A 15,656-nucleotide genomic window follows, 5' to 3' on the forward strand; every position below is an offset into this window, starting at 1 on the left:
GTGCTCTTTCTTTGTCATATATTTACATCACTCGACATTCGACATTCTTAAACCTATTTCTACTGCACGCGCTATCACCCATCTACATTTAAGTGAGATATTTAATCAATTGCTGGCGCAATTTGTGCCTATGTGTAATATGAATTATTAACCCATTGTGACCCATCCATCGATCAATCAAAATCGCATAAATCAGCTGTAGGATTCAACTTTGATGTTGGCAGACGTCAGGCTGCTAATAATTGCCAAATATGTTAATTTCCTTCTATCAATTAGCAGCAATCAACGCGTGACCTTCAACTTGAGCCAATTGAACTGCTGAACTCATCGAGCTCTGCCCGGGCGTGTGTGTGGCACAGTGCAGCTCAAACTGTAGCTGCAGTCAGGCTTCTCTAGACGTGATCGCTTCACACGACCGCCGGCAATCTGGCCAGGCTATCAAGCTACCAATTTCACTTTTCATTTAAGCCAAAGCCAAAGACTCGGCTCGTCTCGCCTCGCCTCGAGTTACCAGCTAAATTGGCAGCTGCTGAGCCTCGTCGAGCGCCGCTCATAAATAAACATGAAAATCTCTTCAAAAAACTGGCTAAGCCTAAAAAAACAGCATTAAAACGCGCCAAATCAAATGCAGCAAAATCTAAAGTAGGTATATAAAATATATATAGATATCTATATATATAATTGGCAACTTTATTTGCTTTGAAAGTTGACATTGATTGGACCCGCAATTGGCGATAGACATTGATATTGTTGCTGTTGTTGTTGTACTTTGAGTTCAATTAAAATCGGTTATATGGGGTATATAATCGATAATGATCGTTGCGACTGTAGCTCAAGATTAAATAAAATCTAATTCATTTTCATTCATTTCAATATATTAAGAAAATAGGTTGGCTATTGGGCTATTCCTAGCCTATAGCTGACGAAAGGAAGAAAAGGATTGAAATTTGTACTATTTGCTTCGAGCATTTCTGGAAGTTTGTGCGTATAATTTACCAAGTCTTCAAGCCTTAATTAATACAAATTTTCGATATGTCAATTCATGAATAACCATTGAAGAGGGAGCGGCAGCTGAGAGGGCTTTACTGTCCATTATGCACAGTGGAGCAATAAAAGGATAGGACATTGCTATCAGATAGAACAGTCAACTGACGAAATGCACTTTGTTATTCAACTCTTTAGAATCAGCTTTGATTAAAAGAAAAAAAAAAAAAAATATATGCTGCCACTGCACGGAGACTCTGGGCCAAGTTGAAATATAACATATGTTGCGCAGCGTGTTAGAAAGAGATAGCAAGCGAAACTGAGGCAGCTGCTGCTGATTTTAGCTTGGACAACATATCAATTGCGTGTTCTGCGAATCAGGTCAACAGATTTGGACATGGCCAACAGATGTTGGTTGCAGCCAGAGCCAGAGCCAGAGCCACAGCCAGAACCAGAGCGGATGCAGGATTAAAATCAGCAGAGCCCAGTGCTGGCCAAACTGTTTGTCTGCCAGGGAAATGGCCAGCGTCTTGGCTCATTTATTTAATATGCTGAAGTGCTCTCTCGTCGCGCCCAAAGGCAGGCAGCACGAAGCGCGCGGCGTGAGTGAGGCTCATGCAACTTTTATTAAATCAATCAGTGGGCAACGCGTCTAACGGCAACTGACAAGACAGCTGGACAGACGTGTGGACACTGGACAGTGGACAGTGGACAGCCGGACAAGTGGACGTTGGCCACTCGCATTGCTTTACCTTATGCGCCACTGCCTGCATTCGTAATGCCAAAGCCGGACGAGCTATGCCTGCTGCATTTCGCAAAAGAAGGAACAAGGAACAGGCCACATGGCCAAGTTGATGCCAACTGCGTTTCTCTTCGCCAGCCAACCAGCCAGCTAGCTGAAGTAGTATCCACAGCCAATGCATAGCTGGCATTGTTCGAATGGAACAAATAACTATGACAATCGGGTTTGAGAGCCAACGCATCTTGCCAGCTAATGCAATGAACTCAATGAGACATTTCATGTACTCACAAGTGGCAAAAGGTTCCTCATGGATTTCGAAAGCGAACGAGTGATAGAATAGAAAATATTTGTGTCTGTATCAATTGTATCAATGGAATGATTAAATAAGTCAGTAAAACGCTAGAGATGCGATTTCCCTCTGAAGCTACATTTAAGCTACATATATGTATATATATGTATATATAGAAGTAAATGTGACTACAAATAGGTTTATTTTAACTAGTATAAAAAATGAGTCTTATTCATCGATAAAGAAAAGGCGTTTGTCCTTGTGCTTCTAATAATGTCAAGAAATTTCGAGCAGCACTTATCGATGCATCACATTATTTTATCTTCGATGATTATCGATAAATAACAGTTTTATTACGAGCAATAAATACACTTCCTTTAAATTAAGCAATAATAATAAATCGATAACAGTTATCGTCAAACTCTATATGAGTGATGTCTGTACCTATTGAGACTTAAAAATGATATATACTTTTCCATAATATATAAATAACGTTGTAGCTATGAATGAAAAAGGTAAGTTATCAATTAAAGTAAAAACTAGAGAAAAGTATTTGTATTTGTATGCCAGGCATGATAGAAATGTCAAGTCAATAAATCTCAAAGAAAGTACGATCGATAAACATCATACTATCGATAACAGTCTGTGTCAGTGTCTGTCTCTTATTTTCGTTTGCTCTTATCAATCATTGCAATGATCGATAGTTTTATTCACCTGATCATTCAGCTGCGGGGATGTGGGCAACGTCAGAGACGCGCCCATGGGCGGGCAGGACTGCCGCTTAAAGTCCCGCCGTATGGCCAGCTCGTACCAGGGTATCAGCGGCCGGCTGCGCAGCGTCGTCTGGCAGCCGATCTTGAAGTCCAGCGGATCCATGTACTCGGGAGCCATGCGGTTCAGATCGCTGACAGCCGCATCGGCGGAGGCGTAGATGTTGCCCGCCGACTTGTGGCTGCCCGGATGCGCGGGCCAGCCGGAGTTGATGTCGTGGGTGTCCATGCTGCGGTGCAGGCCAGCCGCCAAGCTCTTCACGCGCATGTGGCCGAGCGTGTGGTAGCGGCGGTCCACGGCGCTGGGCAGCATGGGCATGGCCGTGGGCACCACCAGCAGCTCGTCCTGATCGATGGTGGCCAGGCTCTGGCTGGTGTAGGAGCGCTCCAGCAGGTGGTCGGTGCTGCTGCTGCGCTGCGTCACGATGGGCAGCTCGTACAGGTTCAGTCGCTTCGTGGTGGGCGGCCGCGTGGGCGTGGCGTAGATCTTTGGCTTGGCATAGAGGCTCTCGCGGCGCACGGGCGCAGGCGGCGGCAGTCCCGTGGGCGAGCCACAGCTGGACGCCTCAGTCAGCGACAGCGTCATGGGCCTCAGCCGAGCGCTGCCCGCAGAGCTCACAGAGTTGTGGCGCAGCGCGGCTCGCTGCTGCTGCTGCTGCTGGCGGCCGTCTCGCTCCTGCATGTCGAAGCTGATCTTGGGCAGCGGCGAGTAGCAGACGCGCTCCGAGCTGTCGTACGAGCTGCGCAGTCCACTGTCCAGCCGGCGCTTGGGGCTCGCCGGCGCCGTGTAGAGGAAGATGTGCTCCTCCTCGCCGGCCGTGTTGTAGTCGGGCGTCTTGGGCGTGGCGCTGCTCTGCAGCGAGTCGAGCGAGAAGCGCGAGTTCTTCTTCACGCTCTGGTAGTCGCAGGGCATGGAGCCGCCGCCCGAGGAGCTCGAGGCATCCGAGAGAGGCCGGAAACCCGCTGCAGTTGTTGCTGCTGCTGCTGCCGCCGCTGCTGCTGTTGCTGTTGCTGTAGCACTCGCATAGATCGGCTCCAGGTCCCCGATGATGGGCGTGCGCACAGGCTTGGCCCTCGCGTAGATCTCCTCCGCCCCGTTGCCGCTCAGCGAGGAGCTGCGACTGTAGCTGCTCCTCAGCGAGACGGTGCGCTTGCGCTCTAGCTGCAGCTCGTGCGGCTGAGCAGCGGCCGCCGCCTCGGTGGCCTCTGCGGCGCGTATGGAGCGGGAGCGGCTGAGCCCGCGGGCCCGTATCGTGGCATAGCCATCGTAGAGGGGCGTCGAGAGCGGCGAGGTCGGTGGGCGGTTGCTGGCACTAGCCGCGGACATTGTGGGGCTCAGCTCTCGATTGGACTTTGGGCTTGTTCGAGTTGGCACTGATTCTCGTTTTCATTGGATTTTCATGTTTGTCTTCGATTTAGTCTTTCACTCGGGGCACATTGATTAATCGAAGTTCACTTTATTTCTGTTCAGTTTCATATGTGTTTGTACTGCGCCTGGGGGGTCTCATTGCTGGGGGTCGATAGAAGAGACTAAGGCTGCATCAATCATGCTTAATTGATGCCACGCATCGAAGCTGCGTGCATTGAACCTGCTTCAGCAGCCACGCCCACATAATGGGCTGAGTGCAGCTCAGCTCTGAAGTCGGCTAAATACTCTTATTTTTCTCGTTTCAGTTTTACGGCTTAAGCTTTTCATTAACGCCCAATTAGCATCCATTTCACATGACTGAATGCCAGCGGCCTTTGATTGACGGACAGATAAAAAAATACATATATATGTATGTATGTGCGTATGTACTTGAACAATGGAGCGTATCTAATGGATTCGAGGAGTTGTCAGATTTTGAATGGCATGCTGAAAGCATTTCGAGCCAACACACGAAAAGGGCCAAAAGCGCGTGTTAAGAGCGTCTCAAGGCAAAGTGAGTGTCAATTGTTTAACGAGGAAATAAACTAAAGCAATGAACTATTGAGCAAGGGATTTATGCAAGAGTTGGGAGTAGGCCTCACGCTAGACATTTCCAAAACTCAGGTTTTACTAGGTCTTAAGTGTACTCTTTATGGCCTGTTTGACATGAACGAGTTAACAAATGAACCTTTAGATGTGAAACTGAGTTCTTTTGAAACAAAACTGTAGCAATGTGTTAAGAGTCAACCAAATAAGTTGTATTCAAGGCATTTAAATAACAGAGATTCACATACATATACAAGTCTCTCTATATGAAAAGAGAAATATCTATGATTGTGCCTGATTACATTGGGTGTCTCACTAAGCAGTTTCGTTTAATAAGTACAGCTGATCTTATTGAATATATATTAGATCTGTAGAATATACAAAAATCAGATGAACAAACATACAAATCTTTCTCTAATTGAAGGACATAAATGAAAAAGTCTCAAGAGATATATGTAGAAGTAAATCTATAAATCTATCTTTAAATATTCGTCTCAAATTAAAAAAAAAATGATGGTTACATAACAAAAGTAAATGAAGCTTAATTTCCAGTGCAACATATAGAAATCCTTTGAAAACAATTGATTTCATTTGGATTATTTAAGATAAAGGCAAATTTAACTGAAGCTACAAACTTATCTCAGATAAATAGAAATGTATCTGTAGATCGTTCATATAAAATCTATCTTTATATATAAAGTAAATAGCTTAAAATCGAAATGTAATTCCCACCCCACAGATCAAGATCGTATATCAAATCTATATTGCAAGAGAAAACTGTCTTTGGCTCGTGTTTTTTCTGTTCATATCGCATCTCTCAACTCGAGTAAAATAACTGTCTTTGAATTATGAACCACTGCAGTTAACGATGTCTGAGTAGTTTTTTTTAATAACTCCATCAATGTAGAACAATTACAGCATTGGCAAAGCTGAAGTATTTAACAGCAGCAACAATTAAAATTGCTCTTTATTAAAGAGAGGCAGACAGAGGCGAATGCTGCAGGAAAGAGAAAGAGAGGGAGATACAGAGTAAGAGCGAGCGAGAGAGAGAGAGAGAGAGCGCTGTGTGAAGAACATGCAATGAACTGCAATCAAAACAATTACAGCCAATTCACGCAGTGCTAAAAAACAACAGCAACAACATGAGCTGGCTGGAGAGAAAAGCAATAGAACGAGACACACAGACAGTCAGAGAGAGAAAGAGAGAGAGAGCGATAACAAGGCAATAGACTTCAGCTTATGTTGATGACATTAGAACATTGTTATTTATTGCAATTGCCAGTTGCTATTATTGTTGTGGTTGTTGCTGCTGTTGATGTTGATGTTGCTATTCCTGTTGTTGCTGCTGCTGCTATTGCACAACAACAACAACATGACTCGAGTCATGTCTGTCAGCAGAGTCCGCAAGTTGCGAAAGAGCCAGAACTAGAAACCGAAGCGAAGCGAACTCGAACCCAACTGAACTGAAGCTCCCTTTCAAGTGTCAACGACTGCAGTCAAACTAACAAACCAATTGACAACAGCATGACCAGCAGCAGCAGCAGCAACAACAACAAGTGGTGGGCATGTGGCATGGAATTGCGGTGCAGCCGCAGCAAAGCAGCCGCCACATGGCATCCACATTCACACAGAGACAGCGGCCGACAGAGTCGTACTTATAGATACATTTTAAGTGCCTGTTCTGCCAGTCCAAGTGTCAAATGGTTGATAAAAAAAAAATTGAAAAAAAACTGAAACTCATAAAGTTGGCAGCTGAAAAGCAAACGATATGCGGGCTGCACTCGAGCAGAACCAGGAAGCGATTAAACCACGAGCTAGGCTCAAGGCAAAGAGAAAGCTTACGGTGCTTTATAGAGCGGCCTTGATAGCTGTTGGAGAAATCCAAGTTATATAGAAGTTAAAAAATAAATAAAACTAATATTTTATTATACTCGTTCGTAGTGGGAATAGAGTATATAGGGTTTGTGCATATGCACCTTGAAGCAAATTCTTCATTCAGTATCTCTAAAGGAAGACAAAGTGCTGAGAGGCCGAAGACTTGGCATTTAGAATATATAATCATGCTGATAATGTTATATGATACTTGGTATATACTATAGGGTTTTCTCAGGTTTATCCTAGAACTTGCTTTAAGTGGTTTTTGATTATTGATTTTAGCAAATCCGAAAATGTGAATGTCGGTTGTGAACGAGTGTAGAACAGAAAACGCAATATGTTCAATTGAGCTGTTAATTGTAATGAACTTGTTCGGTGATCAGCAAAAGATGTAGTTCAATTGCAAATAAACAAAGTTCGTTGCTGAGTTAATCAATCGTTCATGAACGTTTCATTTGATTGAATACCTCAAGTGCTATATGATCTATAACCTAATAGCCGTTCAGTAAATCATACCTACTACGACTCTTTTACGAACGAGTGAATAGTTCATGAACTACTAGATTGGATAAACTAGCAAATAATATGAACAATAGAGTTTGTAAATTGCAAAGAAATTATGGATGCATCAAAAAAATGTCTCAACAGGGTTGGGTACAGTTTGTGGCCCACAGTTTGACATGCACTTTGCCGCACTACGTGACAGCTGCAACAATAGATTGAGCTATGGCCATTGGGGCAGCTACTAAAATTGATGGCAAAGCCAAGACAACAAAGCAAAAAGAAAGAGAAACATAGATGTTGGCCATTATGGTGTGAATCGAATAGAGCAGCGCAGTGCATGCCAAACTGCGACGTGGCTGAAAATGCGCAAATGGATCAAATCAATTCTGAGCTGTCAATAGTCAAACCAACTCAAGGCCTGCCAAAATCGAAGGCGAATCTGGCATTTCGAGCTGAGTTTATTCGACGGCTGCGAAGTCACGTAGGCGTCTAATTGTTTTGCATTTTGCATTTCGAATATTTTCGGGCAGGGTTCATTGTTTATTGTTTTATTGTGTAATGTGCATTGGCATTTAATAGCTGCTCCATTGGCATGCCTGTCTGTCTATTGTCTGGCCTGGTAAATGTCAGCTCAAAGGCAAGCGAAATAAATGCAATTTCCTGCGCAGCTTCCCAATCGACAAAACTTTCGCTAACGAGTTGCAGTTTGACAGCCACTGGCCTAGGGGGCAGGGCCCGGCAGTGCTACGGCTTATCGCCGACGTCTGTCTCTAGGTTTCTCTGTGGGCCGCAGCAAAAAGAGTCTCTAGTCTAGACGTGGCTGCTTATCAGCTGCGCCAAATCTCACAAGGAAATTGCCACAAGATGAAAAAAAAACCAAAAAACTGAGGAAAATGGGAAAATAATAGCAAAATGTGTTAAAAAACAGAAACAAAATCAACCAACGCATAAAATGACAGCGAAATGTATTCAGGAAATGAAATGAATTATGAGTTGCGACACGATTAAAGCGCTCGCCACTTCAGACTTGAGCTCCGCAGACATGTGGCTCTGGCCGAGAAACTACAGTACTTAAGTAAACCCCGAGCTATTTGCTGCGGCTCTTAAGCCATTCGGCCTGTCAAATTGTTGGCAAAACTCTGACGAAAACAACATCACAAATTGATGGCAAAACAAAATGAAATTCTAAATATTCAATGTCAAAACTGGTTGAGAATTAAAGCACAGCAAATGCGCAAAAATAATCAAAGCGAGGCTGTCAACTGCATTGCCAAGTAGCTTCATGTCAGATCCGCCAGGGAGGGCGTCGCGCGGGGCAGCGCCAGCGGCATTACGAGGGAATTACGCAGGGGTTTTTATGTCTCTGACAGCTAGCCCCACTCAAGGCTGTGTCGCACTGCTTCAAGTTTCGATTCACAAAGTATGCAGCCAGAACATGACAGATGTGTTTTTATTGTATTTAAAAAACAAAACAAATCAAAAATGTATACAGCAAATGTTTTTTACGCTATCTCTTATCAAGCAGATTCGCAAATATTTTTGGAGGTATGGGCATATTTTGGATTTAAATTAGTATTAGCATCTGGTATATTCAAGCTTCTAAATTGTCGAGTATTTTGAAAAGAATATAATATTCTATAATTATTTTTGTAGATTAAGCAAAGTTGGTGATTAATCTTAGTTATTTCTATTTATTATCATCTAGTTTTAATATGTAAACTTAAAATGGTTTTTACTTTAAAGTTAGGTGTCAAAATCATTTGTGGAGTATTTTCATGAATTTCACACAAGTTTACTCAAGTTAGTGAATCATATGTATTAGTGAATCCCTTTCTAATTTTCCTATATTTAGCTGTTTGGGGAAATGCTTCGTCTGCTTTATATGAGCTCCATTAGACGAACAGTCAAGATCTGAGACTTGAGATTGAATGCCCAACCCTATCTCTGACTAATTATTAATAACTATTGTTACTTTAATGCATCAGTTCTGTCTTTTGTCTTTTGAGACAATCTATCTTCTGAGTCAATGAATTTTGTGTCTAAGAATAATTTTGGCTTGCTCCAATGAAGTCATTGGAAGCTATATTCGATAGCTAAAAAATAATTCTAAGCAGGAACAGAAAAAAAGCACTTGTGAGCGCCACAAGCAGCCGAGTGTTTGTTTGCTTCGTTCTTTTAGTCATTAAAGTCGTCTTGAAGGCAATTTAATTGGGTCGAGTTGCTGTTTCGATTTGAATGCGTAAGTTTTTTGCTGCTGCTGCTGAAGAAGGCGCACTCAGAGCTAATGTTAATATAATTGTTGGCGAGGTGTGTGCCAAGATCTCATATAAATGTAACGCACACACATTCGTATATTTGTATATATTTCCAAAGGAAAACACATTAGATGACATCATGTTAAAAAAATAATAAATATTTCATGCACGTCATTAAATAAATATAAACTCGTAAAATCTAAATAACAATGTTTTATTATGTATTTATAGATGAAACTTTGGATTTTTTCGTGCTTATCAGCGAGCCTCGATCGTCGCAGAATGATGCATGAAAAAATGTATACATACATATTAATATTTATGTATTATGCAAAAATTCAATAAAAAGTGAAGCCAAAAGGGCGCGACTGCGACCCAAAGACTATCGAGTTTATTTTTTATTTTTTTGTGGAACTGCATTAATTAGACACGAAACCTGCTGTGAGGCGCTGCTGTTAAGCCGCTCGAGCTGTAGTATTTCTGTGAATTCAGCGGGTGGATGCTTTGGCAACAAAGTCAACTCAACCAGTTTCTTAATAAAATCCAAATTGAGATCGAGATCGAGTGCGAGACGAAGGCTGGGGCTGATGCTGATGCTGGGCACTTCCTTGAGTGGAAGACGAGCCGAAGTGCCGCTTGACAGCCACTGGGAATTATAAACAATTGAGTCTAATTTGGGCTTAGAGCTTGCCGCAGCAGCATTAGCTGTGTAACGTGAGCGGACGGTGCCAAGTGAATGCAGCTACATCGGTGCGTCACATAAAGCAGTCTTAATGCATTTAATTAAAAAGCCCAGCCCCTGTCCCAGCCCCAGCTCCAGCCCCAGGCCAGCTCTGTGTGGCAGTTGCAATTGAATTGCGCTCTAAATGCATCTTAAAGATTGCGAACTGGGCAGCTGGGCAATAAAAAATACGCTGCTGAAACATTATATGAGGCCGCAGTTGAGTGAGTGATGGAGCGCTGGCATTTGATACACAACAAAAAACAACGGAGAACAATAAAAACTATTGCACAACACAAATTAAATGAGGTCTTTTTACTGCAAAGATATCAAGTGTTTAATGTCAGCTTCTAGTTTTTACAAATTTCGCACTGATACAGGTGAATTTTGAGTTAGAAATGAGAGACGTGTCTACGTCTGGACAACGTAATATAAATGTGTCTGTAGTTTGATAGGAAGTAGCAGACATGTTTTGTGGTATCATAATATGTTAATCCCCAATATCTGGCCGTGTAGATCTTCAGCTTATCTCAAAGTACTTTAACCTTGAGCACTCAAATCCCATTTGTAAGCTGCTTAAAGATAATAAAACACTATCGAAAACCAAATTCTTTGCAGCTTATGGCAAATACCTAAATATTATCTATCTTTATCAAACATTTTTCATATTTTTATCGTAAAGTAGAATTCAAAGAATGCATGGAATTAATAGTTTTACAAAAACTTCAATTGGTTTTCACACTTCTTTCTGCATTTTGTTTGTACAAAACTTTGTTCTATTTAGTTGACTGAATTTCTTGAACGACTCTTGATCATCCATCAAACAGACAATCGATATTCGACTTTATACGCACGCTCTACTTTACCATCAAATTTCATTTCAGAAACAAGTCTGTTTTTGATTTACTCGAAAGAAAAATGCATTGGAAATCGCAGCACAGATATCGAGATATCAGCACATACATCAATCTATCTGTCTGGGTGTCTGTCTGTGTATGTCGGACAGTGTGTTAATCGTGTAGAAAGCATCTATCGGGCTTTAAATAAACATGTGAAAAGCGACTTTGCTTTCGTTTTGCGGCGAACATAAATTTGCATACACCAAACGGTGGCCTGGCCCCGGGCTAGGGTTTGATTTGGCTTGGGTCACACATATGTAAAGCAAATGGGCTAGAAATCTAATCGAAAGAGACCCAAATCGAATTGTAATGAATCGCATCGCAGCGTATCAGAGCGGTCTGCACACAAATCACGTCAAGAAACAATTTATCAAGCCCTCGGCGCGTTCGCTCGACTGTCCACTGAATGCTTAAGATAATGAATGCAGTTGATGAACCCTTGGCCCAGCTGGGCACATGTGATGCATCAAGAGGGGACAGTCCTTGAGCAGAGACTGAACTAATTGCAACTGCATACACCCAAATATATAAGTATATATATACATATATTTATATTTGGACTCATCAAAGACTGCTCATGCACTTGACGGACAACAATCACAATTATTATTACATGTCTGTCTCGGCATTTGTATATGTATGTATGTATGTATATTCTATGCAACTGCAGGCCGACTCGTCGGCTGCGCTCTCAACGTGCTGTCAGGCAGCAATCACTCGAATCTTGCGCATGTTGCATGCAACATTGCCTCAGCACAGCCTGTCAGCCCCGCTAGGTCTCCAGTGCTTTGTTGATTATGCTGATGAGTTTTTGGGTCGTCTCCAGCCATGGGTCGCTCCCCCATATCAGCAGCCCCCCATCTCGTAACGTGGGCAATAATAATAATGAAAAACTTTTTCTCTACTCTTTCTCCTTATTTTTGTTGCTGCTTTTTTTTGTTTTTATTTTGGGTAAGTGCTTAAGCCCGGCGTGGGGCTAGGTGTAGGGTTAGGGGGTCGCTCGTTCGCTGTTTATGTTTCTTTAACATGCGCCTTGCATTGGACACTGGGCTTTAATAGCAAACAATGACGGAAACAACAAGTAAAATAACAGCTGGTGTTGCCATTGTCTAATGTCTAACAACACTGGCTCCACTTAGTGTTGCAAGTCTTAACGAACACATGGTGCGATGAGAGCTTGAAGAAATAGTAAAACCCCAAAGGGAAGCGGAATGAGTTCAACAGGAAAATGAAATGAGAATCAGTTAAGCAATAGAGATTTGTATGTAAACAGATACTTCAGATACCTGCCCGATTAACCAACACTGGTGTGGGTAAATGTTGAGAATGGCAAAATATGCAGGCATAGAAGTATTTGGAGAGCTAAACTTAAGTTGAGCTAAATGAAAGAGTATGAAGAATATGAATAAGTAAAGTGAAGTTAAAGCAAAAAAAAAAAGTCTAGAAAGTGTTCCATTAGTATTTCCCTAAAGAGTCTATTCAAGACCAAAAATAAGCTAGGAAGACTTTTGCTATATATTATGCATTCATTATCTTACTACGTATAAAATGGAGGATAGCCGAGCTTAAAGATAAAACTCTTGCAATGCTCCCATATATATTGTTTTTGTGCCGATGTGTGTCGTAAATTTCTGTAAATTAATCAACGTCGGGCTGGCGAGCAGCCGAACGAATCTAGAATCTCGAGCAGATAATATGGCATAATGATAATTAAATTTTCGAGGCGCAACCGAGGCAGCGTTTGTCTTCCATGGAAACTGAGACACTAAATGGAAGGCACGTAGATAAGAGACGAGGCCTGTTTGTCCGCCTGACGTTTCCCAGAACTGGCGGGGAAAACGAAAAGGGAGCTCGAGAAAAGTCATTAGAATGCAAGAGGGAAACTGAAGAACAGTGGAGCTGGGGAGCTGAAGAGGGGCGCCTGCAGATGCTGGAATGAAGGGCTAGCAGCTGCGCTTTCAAGTGCAACCAGTTGGCGTAATTGTCGCAGCTCAGTCAAAATATTGGCTGCAGCTGATTTGCGGCAAGGGGCACGTCAGCAATCAGCTGCGTCAATTTCTTAAACGTCGAGCCTGGCCCATTTAAAGGTGCGACAGCGCACATTCTATAAAGGTGAGGTGAGGAGAGTCGCTGATAATGACTGTTTATTGAGTGGCAAAGCGAGCAGACGTCGCGGCAGCAGCTGCAGCGGCAACATGTTGCAAGCTGAAGCGCGTGGCTGAGCAGGCAGCCCATTAGTCAAACTGCAACCCTGCGCAGGTAAATGCCAACCTTGAGACGTTTGTCGAGCTAATTAGTGTAATGCAACAGCAGGAGACATGTGTGTGTACACACACACACACACTTCGGCTCAGACACGAACGGGTTGCAAGTTTAATGTAATTATCATATCAGCTCTCGAGTGCATGCCACTCATGCCTCAGCCCGGGAATTATGCACAATATCATATTGCTGGAGGACCTGTTGTGACAGCTGTTATTTAGTTTCGCTAAAGGACTTCAATTGGGAAAGTGGCAAAGGAGTATTTAGAGCAAAAGGTAATCTAGTTATAGAGAGTGAATGAAACCTTTCCTTTCGTATATTCCCTATAAATATCTTTCCTTCTTCAGAATCTTTAGAAATGTATATATGGAGAGGGAATGAAACAGGTCCCTCCTTTTTCAGCATCCTCAGTATGTATACGTATTTAGAGAGAGGGAAAATTGCGCAAGAAGTATTTATAATACAAAAAATCTAGTTATAGAGTGTGAATGAAACCTTAGCGTTCTTCTAGACCCTGTGAAACCCTCTCTATTCTCTAGCATCCTAATTGATGTGTATAGAGAAAGGGAAAAATTGTACAAAAATTATTTATATATTCAAATTTCTTCTAGAGTAAGAAATCTTTTCCTTCTCCTAGCCTCTCTTATACTCCTCGAGCATCCTCAGAGTCGCCTATCAGAATTATACGTTTTCCCAATGAAAGAGTGCAAGACCCTTGCTCGCGTGACTCTTGTACTCCTCCCTCTATATACTTAGAATAATAGTAAATTTATCGGCTTTTCCCATTTCCCTTTTTGCTCCATCATTAGCTGCTCCATAATGTTTTCTTCTTTCTTTAACCCTAGTATTTTGCCTTGTTAATTAACATTTCATTCCATTTCATTTCATTCACTTCCTTTAGCAGACCGAGAAGAATATTGAAATATTGTTTGGGCTCTCGGCTGTCGCCGGGTTTACCTCAATTAAACACGACTCGAAGAGGCTGCCGCACAGTTTTCCCAGCCTCAACCCAGTGTCAATCAGGTAAGAGCTCCTCAGTCGATTCGACTTCGATTTGTCGCTGGGCCTTCGGGTCATTAGCCTACGTCCGGGGCGGAGTCGAGACGGGCTCGATACGATTTGGGACACAAAGCAATTGAGCCCCAGTGTAAAATTTGCCTATTAATTAAGTCTGCCGACGCTTGGGCATTTCCACAGCGAAATGTGAGCGCAGGGTGCTCGCTGTTGGCTCTGGCCAAATATTTACATGTAATCTATGCAAACACACGCAGCAATGCCAAATACATGCGCTAAGCAAAGAACTCGCCCAGACAGTTGGGCTCCACTTTTGAGGGGGCTTCAGCATGGGAGAGCAGGGAATAGTAGTTGACATGCAATCGAGATGTTTTCATTTCCCCCTCTATTTATATTCGTCTCTCATTGTCTGTCTCTCTCTCTCTCTCTCTCTCTCTCTCTCTCTCTCTCTCTATCTCTCTTGTTCAGCAGCTCTTGAGCACTGCCTCATGGCAAATATTGTAAAATGCTGTAAACGACAGTCGAGCAAAGTCAATCTGTGGAAAATGTTTGGAAAAAACAGGGAAAACACGACTGCATTTAAATCGACGCAGGTTCAATACCCTAACAGGCAAATTGAAGCTTAGCATTTGCTTCTCATTTATGCAATTCCTAAGTAAGCTTAGTTGAGTGACTAGATCTTTGAAGATCGGGTTTGAAAAAAAATAATAATATAATTTAATAATTATTTTGTAGAATATTTTGTATAAAACTTTAATACCTAAATATCTAGACAAATTATCATTTTGTTTTTATCAATAATTAATTTATATCTACTTTTATCTTGTTATATATTTATAACTTTTTTTTTAATAATCTTCGCACTGAAAGTCACACAAGCCTAAACCGCCTATAATGTTGAAAGTACTTCGATTGCAGGGTAATCCATTTGCAGTGCCAGAGGAGCGGCACTTTAAGCGCAATTGATTTAAATGTCTGTATTTTGGGCCATAAGGAAGTTGGCTCTGCAATTTGCAAAAGGCCTTTTGTCAGCGATGCATTCGAGGAAATTGGCCGTCAAGTCTTTTGGACAGCCAGTTCAAAGCGAAAACTCATTGAAAATGGCCAAACTTCAAAGTCGAATTTTCTTTCGCTGACGCAGCGACAACTTCGATTAGCTGCGCTCACACATTTCAAATTTCCATGAGGTGAAAAGCTGCGAAAGCAAAATCAATCTTCATCAAGGCGCAGCGCGAAATGAGCGGGGACAAAAATTAAAAATAAAAAGAAAATTAATTGCAATTTTTTCAATTAAAATACTTGAGCAAACGGTCTCCGCCTCTCTGCGCACATCCCACTCGAATTTCTCACTTCAAATATTATTTATAATCCAAAAACAGTTTGGAGG

General features: G+C 42.2%; 1 protein-coding gene across 9 annotated transcripts in view; it reads right to left on the reverse strand.

The window, feature by feature from the left end:
- Positions 1 to 15,656, reverse strand: part of LOC6578020 (protein sickie) — a 299,838-nt gene that overhangs the window by 14,301 nt on the left and 269,881 nt on the right. Inside the window, exon 2 of one of the 9 annotated variants that reach the window (XM_015165953.3) lies at positions 2,730 to 4,295. The exons of the other annotated variants lie outside the window; for them this stretch is intronic. Within the exon in view, the coding sequence (XP_015021439.1) occupies positions 2,730 to 4,112 (1,383 nt within the window). The 5' untranslated portion in view covers positions 4,113 to 4,295. The remainder of the gene's footprint in view (positions 1 to 2,729; positions 4,296 to 15,656) is intronic. 9 annotated transcript variants of the gene reach the window in all.

Source organism: Drosophila mojavensis, unplaced genomic scaffold (genome assembly GCF_018153725.1).
Source record: "Drosophila mojavensis isolate 15081-1352.22 unplaced genomic scaffold, ASM1815372v1 contig_49, whole genome shotgun sequence".
Taxonomy (NCBI): Eukaryota; Metazoa; Arthropoda; class Insecta; order Diptera; family Drosophilidae; genus Drosophila; species Drosophila mojavensis.